Genomic DNA, 14,432 nt, shown 5'->3' with positions numbered 1-14,432 from the left:
TCTTTTTGTCTGCTAAAGGTCGTTAGAAATTAGTCTCTCTAAATAAAGCTTTGGTTTCCATAACATCCTCATTGTTAACAATGTTTCCATAATTCCCCTTTTGTTGATAATTCCATATTTTCGTGTTGTCAGTGATTCAAAGTATTTTTTTTTATCAGACCTGCTGGAATGCTGGTGTAACAAAAATAAACCAGTCTGTTAGAAAAAGTTCTGTAGTAAGACTTTAAAAAAAAAGTTACTCAAAATTATTTTTTTAGTGTTCATCATAAGGTTTTACACTATAACATTATTTTTTATTTTACAATAATACATTTTTGTAACAGTTTTACAAGCAAACGTTTTTTTTTTATTAGTGATTATTAGAAAAAATAAGTTTTTTATGTGGGATTTTTTTTACTTCCTCGGTCGAAAATATGAACTGATTTGCAGACCAACAAACTTAATTTAATATGATTGCTTGGACCTCTGAAACTATGATAAACCTGCCGATTAAATATCTAATTGTGCTGGCAATGACCTTGAAGAGATGGAGCTGGAATCAAATCTGCTGTTATTCGACAGATGTTCTCTTGTAAAATTTTCTCAGATAGATGGGGTGACAAGTCAGAAAGGTTTTCTGTGATATGAAAACTTATGAGATGTTATAATATCGCATAAAAGTATCATTTGAAGAGAATATTTTTCCTTTAAATATTGTTAAATATTGTTCTGAATATTCTTCCTTTGAATCCCAGAGAATTCTAAGTATGAGAGTGATGTAATTGAAAAGAGGGAACGACTAAATTGCGAGTGTTATTGTGCATGTGCTTGATAATTGCAATCCATTACTAATGGACATTCCTCAGCATTATATAAGAACCCATATCTTGTATAATACAGTGCAAAGGATATTTGTCCCCTTAATAGTAAAATGTAATTACTGTGAAGCTCTGCATTTATAACATAATGAGACTGTGCAGCAAGCATTTAAAATCTTCTTGTTCCAGTAAAGTAATTATTCACCAAGGAGTTAGCTTAAATGTCAAGATTTAAATGTTCATTCAAGACCAAAGAAGTTATTGTCACCCGTTTCTGTTGGTTCATTGTTGGCGCAATATGGATGAATAACGATAAACTCCAATTTGATTTTTCCGTTCAGTCTTTCACATTATAAGTTGTGGTTCTACATGCTGTAAATGTATACATACACAAATACATAGACAGTATAATTTGCTTACGTACCTCATAGCAGTATTACCAATTTTACTGTAAAACTACTTATTACGTATTTAGAAATGTGCTTTTATGTCTTTCATTAAATGATGGTTTTACTTAAGGTTTAAGCCAGTATCAAGGATTTAAGAGTTATCATCATGTTCTTAATGTTATTCATAATTCACTGAGAATATTTACATTCTTGCGGATGAATATTGCCATTTAAGTGGTGTGTGGCACCCAGAATCTGAAAAATAGGTAACCAGTGGTTTCAGTTTATAGTGAAATATGTAAACTGTACGGTTAGCATTTTGTGCGCATGCATTGCCGAAAGTTTCTCACAAGTGACGCGACAGAATGAAGATACGTGTTAGAACGCCCTTATCGTTTAAACACCGAGTCTTGAAAGTGGAGTGTGACACCTTAAAGTCATGTGCATTAGGCTGCGAAATTTATGATGCCTCGACATTAAAGTCAAGATGATGAAAGGGTTAATGTTTTGAGGCAGCTTAAAGGGGTGGTCACTAATTTGTGAGACTTTGGCAATCAAAGAAAGATACAGTTAGATATACTATTTCTAAATACTTTGTGTGATAGCTGGAAAGTAAGGTGTTAAAATATTAGAAATTAGTTACAGTTTTAGTGTGGCAGGTGTGATCAAAGGTTTAGAATGACAGTGCAACTTGTGTGTGTTAGATTGGGCGTTTTGAAATCTGTTTGATACGAAGTTATTTATGTTATTTCTCACTTAGTAAAATCATTTACAATATGTAACACTACAGTTTATGGTGGCAATTGCGTGTTAAGCCATATTTTAAACTTGGTGTAATTACAGGAAAGCTGTGTGCATATAGTAATTGCAATGAAAGCAATGGGTCATTTTGCTTAGTTGACATTTGGTGTAAACTACCTATAGTACTTTTCATATACAATACACCTTTTTTTAATTAATTATTTATAACTACAGTAATCTCTTGCCAACCGCTGGGGTTGATGTTTGTGAGCCTATATCCTTGCAAAAAATATAACATTTAATATATATATATATATATATACACACACACACACACACACTCACACACACACACACACACACATATATATATATATATATATATATATATATATATATATATATATATATATATATATATATATATATATATATGTGTGTGTGTGTGTGTGTGTGTGTGTGTGTGTGTGTGTGTGTGAATACTATGTATTACTCTACACTTTCATAATTTGTAAATGTATACAGTACCCAAAAATTGTTCCCAGCCCATATTTAACTGAAAATGCCTTGGTCCCTTCAGACACACAAGCTTTAAGAGGCCCGAGCCAGATGGCGTAAAGAGAATCTCCTTCAGGTATAAGGAAAAAGTTTTTTTTTTTGTCTTTGTTTTTATTCTACTTTCAAATATACATTTACCCAGAAGCGTAAATCAAGACACACTTAAGAGAACATAGATAGATATCTTTTTTATTTTAACTCTAAGAAACCCCTTGTTAACTGCAAAGGTTGTGTATAAATATGGCTATTTTTAAACATTGCACCTCTTATAAGCTTGAAATAAATTCATATGCTTCATTTTAGATTCCTCATTTTTATTAGATATATATTTTTGTTTCTTAGAGGAATATAAATTTTAATGTGATAGATTTTTGTAGCCACTGTTATAATCTTATATCCGGCATATACTAAAAAAATTTTACGTTTTTCAAAATAGTTTTTAAATATTTATAAGTTTTGTATAGTTGTTTTTTTATAAAGTGTTGGTTTTCTTCAATTTAAAAGTTAGTGGTTCCTCATTGGATGAGTGGGTTGCGTACTCGCATATCAATCTGGGAGCCCAAGTTTGCTCCCCGCTGCCACCAGTGCGGAACCAGAGGAATTTATTTTTGGTGATAAGAAATTTATTTCTTGATAAAATGTGGTTCAGATCCCACAATAAGCTGTAGGTCCCATTGCTAAGTAACCAATTGGTTTCTATTCATGTAAATAAAAATCTAATCCTTTCAGCCAGCCATAGGAGAGCTGTTAATCAGCTCAGTGGTCTGGTTAAACTAAGATATAACATACTTAATTCAGAAGTTTCAGTTCCAGCTAAACCAACCGATAACATAAAGATTATTGTAACATTCTCATTTTATAAATGTACTGTAATCGATCGTTTATTCTTCTTTTGTAAATTCGTAACTTTGGCTTAATTTTAAAATGCGAAAATATCTTCCTTTTTTGTATTATTTTCAACTCAAATTTATTAAGGTTACACCTTTCCTTAATAGTATATATTCTAACATTCACAATTTTTAAAACACAAGTTTTCCATAAATTAAAGTAAAGCCTTCTTTCCTTAATGTTAAATTTTACATTCATGTAGCAATTAGGTATGACATAAAATTAAACTTTGCCTCTGTTTTTTTTTAAATCTGCCAAAAATGACATGGCCTAAATTTATCTTTTTTATATATAGGAATGATTAATCTCATCATAAATATTTCATTTTTTTATAGTAAACTATTTATAACATGTTTGAAAAGCAGTACTTATGAAATAACTTTTCATTACACTGTATGAGGAACCACATAGCAAATTCATAGATAGTGTGTTTATTCCTTTAGGTTAATGGAAGGTATAATATTGATCTGTAATTAGTGAAAAATTATTTTGGTGCAAAATCTTCGAGTTCCTCTGACATTTCGAAGATATTTTTCAAAGCATATATTTATTACACTAGTTTATCCCATTGTAAACCTATACTGTTTGTGTTAATGTATGTATGGAAGAAAAATATTTACAATTTCCAGGCTTCAGAGGTTAATGTTTTTTAGCATTCAGTATCAGTTTCTTATAACATGCAATTAGATATTATTACGTTTGTCTCTAATTAAAATTCTCATGAAGAGTGAGAAAAAATATTCACCTACATACATGTAAGTTGTCTTTTGTCATGAAACTGAGTAAGTAATCTCTATTGCTATTCAGCCATGGCACCTTTAGGTGCAAAAGAATTTTAGCAGGAACAAATTTTCGCGTTCATATTCCACACAATTTTTCCCTCCGCTTATTGAATACATTAATTTCCACCAGACACAAAAGCTTTAAGAGACCAGACTCCCACAACACGAAGAGGATATCCTTCAGGTATAAGTGAATCTCTTTTAGTATTTCTTTATTATTATTACAATTTACAATGTAACTATTTCTCTCCCCCCTACGTGGTTTTACATGGTTTACAATACCGTGGTCCTGTTTTTAATCATACTCTTCAATCATTGTAAGTAATATATTTGTAATGTTTTTAATGACTTTAATATATTTTAGATTTAATTTCTCGCTACACCAAAATTATGTTCAAATTATTTACTGCATAAATAATTGCATTTGAGCTTTTAAAGGTTTCATGCTACTCAGTTTTTCATTATAGATATTCTGTACAATACAAGCTTATAAATATTCAATAATTTTTGCCCATATAATTATGTGTTAAGTATTTCCTTTACTGGAAAAAATGGTATTTCAAGTAATTATTGCAACTTTCAAGAACTTTTTTATCTTTTTAAGTTACGTTTACACTAACCAGTTTATTTTCTTCAGTCAGTTGTTGTATAGAATTTTTTTCTTAGTAAATATACTGATCCTTTACTATTCACTAGCTACCTTACATTTGTAAGATTTTTTTCAATTAAATCGTGTACTACTTATGTTGTGCTATGCGTTAAATGAATTCTGCTTTCAAGTCACATACTAGACTTGAATTTTATTCATTAATCCATTTCCTTTTCAAGACTTGGTGAATTCCATTCCTTAGTGACTTCAGTACGATAAATTTTTTCTATACAAATGTGATTTATTGTTAACCCCAAACAGTAAATCACAATTTTAACTCTTCTCGGATAATGGTTTCATATCGGTACACTGCAACTGTACATTTGTGAACTGATGTAGAACATTGTTATGAATGTTCATTCTAGTGCAGTTATTATTTGATATTTTCTACTATACTAGATAGAAAAGAACTGATATGTTGTAGCCTAGAATTTATTTTCATGTGATTAAAGTCATGACCAACTAAAAGTAAAACATTTCTTTTCTCATTATTTTTGTATCGGGGGTTGAATCTTTAAAAATTTGGAAGGACACCCGCAAATTACTTTACTGGTTTACCTATTGGCCTTCGCAGTGTATTTGACACTGGATAAAGAACTGAATAAGAATACATTCAAGATGTGTTCATTGTACATTAAAGTTAACATATTTATTTTCTCTTTGCCATAAACAAGGCAAATACTTATGGCCCCAGTAATGATGGTTTTGTTACCTTTAGTATTATGCTTATATTGTGTGTCAGGTCTATGTAGTTTGACTTGAGAAGGCCAAATGTGTTCATCATAAAAGGCCCATGTTTGTGAAAGTAATTTTAGACAGATTCGATCAATTTGGTTAATTTCCTGTGTAACTTGTTCTTTTTCAATCTGCCAGTGATTATATTAGGATTACGTATTTGAATATCACACCAAGAATTGTTATAGTATTTGATAATTCTGATAACTTTTAGAAATGGTATTCAAGACTTAATGTAGAAAATTATTAAAAGCAACATCAGCTGTCGTAAGAGTTATCTGATCAGCGGAAGTAAGTGGCAATATTGTTTTCATGATACAAAAAAATACAAAAAGCCCAGGTATCTGAATACTGTAAAACATTCAAGTTGTGTGTATTTATCCATCGTAAATTATATTATTGACATCATTATGTATTTAGCTATCTGCTTTATATATCAGCTTCTATTTATAGATGTTTAACTGTGTTTTTTATTATTAATATGCTTGACTAGACATTAATGACAGAAAAGTTTGGAAGTTACAGTGCCTTATAAAAGCAAGTCATTTCTCAGACTGGAATGATAAGAAACAATGAAAAAGTTTGTGTCAGTGTATGCGTGTATATAAATATTGTCCCTGTTTTTTAAAGTATTCTTGCACACTTTTGTGCTTTAAAGTTCCATAGTTGTTTATTCATTCCTTTTGTCTATTCATAAACCCCATACATATCTAGTGTATAGCCAAACCCCATAATCTGTTTAATAATATATGATAAGATAGGATGTGTCTGAGGATTAAGTCTGCTTGGGAGGTTCGATTTTGTAAAATTACCTTTTAAAAAATGTGTCCCCTAAAAGTAGCTACAGGGACAAACTTGCGTCATTGTTGTTTTATTTTTGGTTGTATCTTTGAAATTATTTGATGTAAATGTTTGTATGTTTAAGGAAATATCAGCAATTGTACATTTCAACAGTAACAAACGTGTTCACTATTAACATATTCACTTAACTATAGTATGCAGTGTGTACTTACCATGTCGTACTTACAATTGCTTTTATGTAGTCATTTTAAAATTTTCCTTTGAATATGCTTTTTTTGTGAATAAGGGGTTTTTACAGTGTTGATCAAACAATAGGTAAAATTATTCGTATTTTTCTTGTGGGGTTTTTCTTTCTAATACCTTATGGAGCATTTTCTTGTTACATTTTATAAATTGAATATCATTTTAATGATCCTCATGGGACTGGTTTGAGATCTGTAATATGTGATCTGATACCAGGATACCAAGTGGAGTGACAATGGTATGTATTTTGTTGCCATAATGTATGTTTTAATATAAAATGTAGCATTGACATCTAGACTCTTATTCAGCATGAAACAATATGTAAATTTCCTCACCAATTACATTATTTCAGGAAAATCAGTGGTCGAAGTGGTAGCGACTCCTCAGGAGGTGGCGCTCGTGGGGTCTTGAAGAGAATGGGCCACGTAACCAGCGATGAAACAAACCAGGTGGTCAGCCCTGGCAGAACATCGTCCAATGAGGAGCAAGGAGTTCTGGGAGCAGGGTTACCTCTGCTGCAAAGGTTGAAACTCCTCAAGGAGAAGGAAGATAAGGAAGAAAGAGAAAGGCAGAGAATCAAAGAGGAGGAGGCAAAGCAACAAGAGCCTGCTCCTCCTGTTGAAGAAGAACCGGAAGTTATCGGTGCTGGTTTGCCCCTCTTTGCTCGGCTAAGACTCTTGAAAGCAAAGGAAGAGAAGGAGAGGATGGAGAGAGAAGAAAAAGAGCAAGGAGAAAAAGAAAAGGGTAAGGAAGAAGATAAAGGTAAAGCCGAAGAACCACCTAAAAAGTTAGTGTCACCTGTCAAAGATCAGCCGGCAAAACCTCCAGAAGCACAAGAAGCGAAAGAAGTGCCTGCACAGCCAGTGGAGGTTAAACCAAAGATTGGAGGTGGACTGATGAAGAACAAACTTCGAGCAGCTATTCTTTCGAAATCTGCACCACCTCCACCACAGGCTGTGCCAGCAGCAGCAGCAACTGCAGTAGAGACTGCTTCAAAAGCAGAACCTACAACTTCTGCAGCAAGCTCCTCGTCAGCCACATTGACAACAACATCACTAACGACAGAAGCTCCTACAGCAGGTGGGTTAGCAGGTATACTAGCGAAAAAAGCAAAAGCAGATGCAGAGGCTAAATCCCAAGTGAAGAGTCCCATTAACGATTTAAACAAAGGTTTAGATACGAAACCTACCAGTGAAGGAGCTGTAGATAAAGTAGGCAATAATAATTCCTTAGCAGCAAAAGATATTCATGCTAATAGTAACAGTGTGCAAGGAGGAGACGCATTAGAAAAAGCTTTTGGTAAACTGCTCTCAAAGAAACTCAATACAGCACCAAAAGAAAAACCCATTTCACCTGTGATAGAGAAGCCTGCCACGGAGGTTCTCAAGTTACAATTTACAACGACTAAAGACAAAATAAATCGAAGTGATAGTTTTAAGAGAGCTATGGATGAGGGTTTAATTAGAAGTACAGATGAAAGTGATTTGAATATCAAACCTTCGGAGGAAGTGAAAAAAGTTGTTGAACGCTCAAAAGAGAGTGAAAGTGAAGAGGGCAAACAAAGTTCCGAGGATAAGAAAGGTGGGGAGAGTCAGAGTGAAAATGAAGTGTCTCCTGTCAGTGATTCAAAGCAAATAGTAAGCAAACAGGAAATTGAAGAGGGTAGGAGAAAAAGTATAGATAAAACGTCTAAACCTGAAAGTGAGGAAGGGCTTTTAAGACGAGGATCAAGTGAGAAAAAAGATAGTTCACCAGTAGAAGCCAGAAGACAGCCTTCAATAAATGTACCCACAATTCAACACAAGAAAATAGATTCATTGAAAGTAAGGAAGTTATACTTTTTAGAGTTTAGTGAGATTTATACACACACACACACACGACACAGACACACACACACACACACACACACATATATATATATATTATATATATATATATATATATATATATATATATATATATATATATATATACTTACATATATATACATACATGATACATACATACACACACCATTTCTATATGGATAATTTCCTTTATACACATGTTGCTATGGTTTTAGCTGTGAATTGTTTGAAATCGTTTCAGGTCAACTAGTATAGGCAGAATTTTACTTGTCATTTGAGTCTTAAAGGAAGGTACTGGTATCCTTAAAAATAAATATCTATATTTTCAATTTATAATTGAAAAATAAATATTGAATGCTGGAAGTTAAGGCAAATACAGTGTGAACATATGCAGTATTCATGATGCTTCCCATGGTAACCTTTAGTGTCATTGTTCAAGCACAGAAAGTTTTTAAAATAATTTTTATGAAAACTTTTTTTTTTTTATTTGCTACAGTCATCAACAGAAGGCTTAAACTAGGTTCTTAACAGAAGGAAACTGCTCTTAGGCTTTGGGTGCTGAGACTGTACTTTCCAGTAATATGTAATCTGTGAAGGGCTGTTAGCTTGACCATTTATTCCTTCACTGTTTCATTTGGTCAGGAATACAAGATTCTATGGGTGTGCTGTAGCTGTTGTCCATTTCTCCCCTAGCAATACAGATTGTTTATTGACCTCTCTCTACCAACTTCCTCCTTTTCCTTCTCTCTAACTAAGTGACATTTAATGTCAGATTTTTTCAAATTAACCAAGTTCCATATGCTTCCTGAGTCCATACTTGGGTGTTTATGGCTGATTGCTAAGGTAAAGCACGTTATTTCTAACAACCAGAAGTAGAAATTGGTTACCTTGACTACAGTACTAAATGCCTTATTGCCATTTCCTGAAAACGTTTTACAATAAGTGTAATTGAAATTTTTAATAATTTAGTCTGGCAAATGACATCTTGTCATCCCAAGCCATCACTTTAAACAAAGCTGTATGTACCATTGGTTTGTTGTATGCAGTTACGTATCTAGTTTGTCAAACTCCCCAACTGGGTCCGTATTAAGGTTCTTGTTTGATTAATGCAATGGTGAAGTTGATGAAGTGTTTGGAATGCCAAAGCCAAAACTTAATATCGGAAGGGTCATCCCAAGGCAGTTTTTTAATATTAAGAGTTCCCACATTTTGTTTATTATTTGAATAGCAAGGGTTTCCAGATTTTCCAACCATGCCTTAACTGAGTCCTTTTCTTGAAGTATTCCTACCCATACTTGTGCCCATATCATAAGTAGATAAAAAGCAGGATGTGTACAGTTACACGGCAAATAGAATACCAATAAAAAAAATTGTCACATTTTTTATTAGTATTAAGACATTACAAAAAGTCTGCATAAAAGTTTGTTCAGATAGTCTCAGAGCTTGATGGTGACCTTCTTGTTAAGAATTATGACAAGAGCTAGATATCGTGTGCTAATTATTGACAGGCTTGAACACCATTAGTTGACAAGCAGTTTCTATTTTCTTTAGCTTCCTATCTCTAACTTGATTCAATAGGCAAGGCACTAAGCTGCAGTCTTATTTATATATACATAGACCCATAAATGCATTCCCCTGAGTGCCATTGTCTTCCTTCAAGACTTTTAAGGCAAGGAAAAAGTGCCTTTTTAACAGTTCAGTATCTTAAACCAGAAGCGCACTTAGACAAATGCTAACATATACATATATGATATACACAAACCTGTAAATTTGTTTATATATATAGTATATGCACTCATACATCCTATTGGTAGATGATGCTACAGTAGATAGTAATTAGGATTATATATAATATACAGATTGACAAAAAATGTATAAAGTTATTTCTTATGTATCTTTACTCTTAATTATGGCTCTAATTTATTTAATTTACCTGATAGATTTGGAAAATAACTCTCCAGCCTCTCTTGAATTCAGCTGATACTAGGTGCAAATCCAAGACTGCTTATTGAACTGAAGCTTAGTTAATTTCTTACAATAATCCAGTGATGTAAAGCTGCCTATTATATGTAGCACCTCATTTTCCTTGCTTTGCATTAGCATTAAATTTTATCAAAGCAACAGCACCTGTTACAAGTTTACAGACTAGCAGAGATTTCAGATCAAGAAAAATAACTTGGGCAATAGTGACAGAAACGCTATAAAGAATTTCAGTCAAAGTTTCTGTTGAAAAAGTTGTTTAAAGATTAATTAATAAAGAATGAATATTCTACTCTTTTTCGGGTTTATTGGAACAAAAAACATTAATGATGTTCAACAATGTTCAGCAACTTTGGTTATTTTGTCAGTTGTATATTTCTTGAAGTGTTAAAAAGGTTTACTTTTGAGTAGCATCTTTTTTAACTTCAGAAGGAAGGCAGAGTTATAAAAGATTATTTTAACATTTGGTATATCTCTATTTATTTGTTCAACATGAAAGTGAAAAATTTACTTTACTTTGCAATAGATTTATTGTTTACCAAAAGAAGCACAGTATTCTTATTCTTGTTCCCTTCAACACATTGGTTACTTGAAACTTTCATTGACAAGATGAAAACTAGGTTGTTATGCTGTGATAATCCAAATTTACCCAAAAGCTCTTCTGCAATGACCTTTCTTAAAATTTCTATTAAGAAAAACCTACATGTTTATCTTTTAGTTCTGTACAGTATTAAAAACAACATTTGTATGAGATCATGCAGGTGTCTTGTCAGTCTAAGGAAACTGAATGTTGTTGATGTGGATGTCTTAATAGTTTAAAAGTTAACTATATAGTCTGTATATGCATAAAATTATACTGTTAAATTAGTTGAGCTATAGTGTAGTGAGTAGAAATCAGTTTATAGTATTCTTAATACTCATATAGCATTGCAACTCACCAGTATTGCAATGAAAGGATAGACTACTGAATCCTTTGTATCTGATATGCTTGAATTTCGGATTTGCTGTCTATTAACAGACCACCATTTCATATGGGAAATGTCAATCAATTTCATATTTCAAATTGAAAAAATTTGTTTGTCAATTAATGTAAGAACTTTACCTTGTAATGCTGTATAATTGAAGGTAAGACTGGCATGTGATTTGCTCATTTGATAATACTGTAGCATGGACTTCTTACCAAATTAACTATTAATTTGTTAAAGAGTGCCCTCGCCCTTTCCTTTATTCGTATTTCCATTCTGAAAATATTTGCTTTGTCATTTTGTAAATGTTTTCCCCCTTCTTTCTACTTTTCATTATCTTTCATTATGAAGAAGAGAGTTGACCATCTTTCATCAGAGAATGATTTTCCGTATATTTGCCTTTAAAGTGTGTAACTTCCATATAAGTTCAAATTTATATCCCACTAAAAAAGAAAGCTCAGTGGTGACAGCTTTTATGCATGTTGATAGGTGTTACAAGCAGAAAAAATAGAATAATTAATGTAACATATCTCTGACTGTCAATCGTTTGGCCATTACTGTTCAAATGTCCCTCTTGTGCAACAGTTAGATGAAGCTGACCATATGGAAGACACGCTGTTATTCATTTGAAGAGCCTGTAATTGTAACCCAAATACATAAACCTCTCAAGTTGAAGTATTTAAAAATATTGCTTGGTTGAAATTTGTATTTATTGCTTTTGTGTTCATTTAGTACTTGCTAATCCATTCTCTTAGGAATTATTGCTGTTATTGAATTTGTATGACCTGTAATTAATGACGGAATTGTTACTGATGGTGATGACATTCAGTACATTAATTAATAATTCCACAACAGATACACATGGCTCCTAATTTTTGGCCATTCATACCATTAATTTAAAATGTGATATGAAATGGTGTCCCTGGAAACAAACATTCACCTACTGGTTGTTAGAATGAGGTTGTTGAATCATTCTCAGAGGATTGATGCTCAATGTCTTTTGGGAAATGAATCAGAAATTTTTTCCCCAGTGTCCAAGATATTTTTGATGATTTATTAGTATGTGTGACTAATTCTTTATTTGAACAAAAGGTGTGGTGAAGTTTTTCATGTCTACTCGGTCTGTTTTTATTCCTCTTTCTTCATGCTTAATTGTCTTTTTATTAGATGTCTGTACATTGATGAGCATTGCAGGTTGATCTAGTACCAGCTTCTTTCAGCAGCACCCTTAAAAAATCCTATATCCCAATATATTGGAGGGAATGTATGGACCTGAAAGTAGCTAGTAACTCTCCTGCTTAGCACAACTATGGAAAACCCCACATGAATTTTGTTTAAATAAGAATGCCAGTTCATACTTTGTATTTATGTGATTTAATTTTTGACCATATCTTAATATACTTTCCATCATCTTTTACATTCAAGATTGCTAGTCATCTCCCGTGTTTTACATCATCGAAATCAAACAGCCATTTTTCGTCGTCTCAAAATCAGGTACCTAGTGAAGACGTGTCTCCGCCTTTATCTTCCCCGGAAAGCACTGAGACCCCTGAGAGAAAGACTTTGAAAAGTATTCTCAAGCGCATGTCCAGAGAAGATTCCAAAGGGAACCTTTTGCCCCCAGATGGTGCTGACTTGAGAAAACTCATGAAAGCGCCGACTGTGGAGGGTTTTGTTGCTAGGAGGTCAAAGTTCAGCAAATCCGTATCTTTCCAGCGAAAAACCCTTTCTTCTCCTCCTCCACCAGCTCTTTTGGACGAGCTTAAGAACTCATCATCTTCATCCTCATCACAGTCACAGGTCGAGTCCTCGTCTGTTCCAGTTATCCCTACCATTGTACAGCCACCAACTTCTCTCAAGGGAAAGCCCAACGATAGTTGCAATACTACTGATGGTGTCAGTAAGTTGATGGTGAAGCTGGGTAGCATAGGATTGGATGGAACAGCAGACCCACAGACACAAGATCTGGTCTTAGGGGTTAGAAAAATTCTCAGAGATAAAATGGTGAGTTATGTTATGAAAACCCTGACTCATGATAATGGAAGACTACAAGAAGAAGTTTGCACATCTTTATTTATGTAGCACTTAGTTGTGACTTTTTTTACGTAATTATCATCATCATCTCACTCAACTCACACAAACTTACAGACTGACAGCAAGGAAAACTGAGGCACATATATTCTGTAAACTAATGATGTACAAAAAGACATATTAGGTTGAGGCTTGTTACTGTAACTTTTTGTATTGTGCTCACTAAATGTAAATTTAGTGAGAGGTAAAAGAAATCACATTTTATGAACCAAAGCATTGTTTAAATGCTTCATGAATGAAAATCAGAAGGTATCAGTTATCATTTTTTTCAGCTGCTATCGTATAGCACAAAGTGCTGTGCACTCATTTTAAGGCTATAATCTCTAGTTAAGTCCTTTCCCTTATGATTACTAGTTCATTGATGGAACTCTGTTTAGGCAGTTGTTAGTCATAGAAAGGTTTCAGTGTTAAAACAGTGCACTTTAAGGTTATTCTGTCCCTTAAATGTGAGGAATGAAGCTTTATATCAGTTAAATCTTTTGTTCATGGTGATTTGAATGCACTAACACTTTCATTTGAATACAGATACGATACCGTGCCTCAGAATTTTGACTTAGTATAGCATAATTTAGGTGATGATGTTTGCATGAAGACTACGTACAACAAGTATCTCAAAACAAAATCAAATTCACGTGCATTAGGGTATTTTTTGAAATCTTGGTTGCACCTTGAATTTTAGGTATAAATTGCAGACGCACTAAGCCTAGCAAGGAGGAAGAAACTTGACGTAGCCTGCGAATGCAGTGAAAAGTTTATGCCACAAGGTTTTGTCTTCTAAAACTTGTAATAGAAAGGATAACTAAACAGTTTCCTGTCATAGAGCTTGGTTTCATTTTTGGGGTGAATTTTATGAATTATATAATACGTAATCAGAAATGAGTACTATTACATACAAATTTCAATTGTCTTGCAGTTTATTCCCTCAAACGTTTTCAAAATGTATATGCCTTATCTTTGACAGTTACT

The 14,432-nt window shown here is 33.0% G+C and overlaps 1 protein-coding gene across 5 annotated transcripts in view; it reads left to right on the top strand.

Annotated features, from left to right (window-relative positions):
• LOC135200888 (uncharacterized) overlaps positions 1 to 14,432 on the top strand; it is a 1,536,981-nt gene that overhangs the window by 1,494,894 nt on the left and 27,655 nt on the right. For all 5 annotated transcript variants that reach the window (XM_064229627.1, XM_064229624.1, XM_064229626.1 and 2 more), the window contains 4 exons: positions 2,508 to 2,561; positions 4,286 to 4,339; positions 6,936 to 8,406; positions 12,801 to 13,379. In XM_064229627.1, coding sequence (XP_064085697.1) covers positions 2,508 to 2,561; positions 4,286 to 4,339; positions 6,936 to 8,406; positions 12,801 to 13,379 — 2,158 coding nt within the window. The remainder of the gene's footprint in view (positions 1 to 2,507; positions 2,562 to 4,285; positions 4,340 to 6,935; positions 8,407 to 12,800; positions 13,380 to 14,432) is intronic.

The sequence above is a fragment of the Macrobrachium nipponense genome, chromosome 27 (assembly GCF_015104395.2).
Source record: "Macrobrachium nipponense isolate FS-2020 chromosome 27, ASM1510439v2, whole genome shotgun sequence".
NCBI classification, from domain to species: Eukaryota; Metazoa; Arthropoda; class Malacostraca; order Decapoda; family Palaemonidae; genus Macrobrachium; species Macrobrachium nipponense.
The sequence above is the reverse complement of the archived record's forward strand: the minus strand, read 5'-3'. Positions and strand labels throughout refer to the sequence as shown.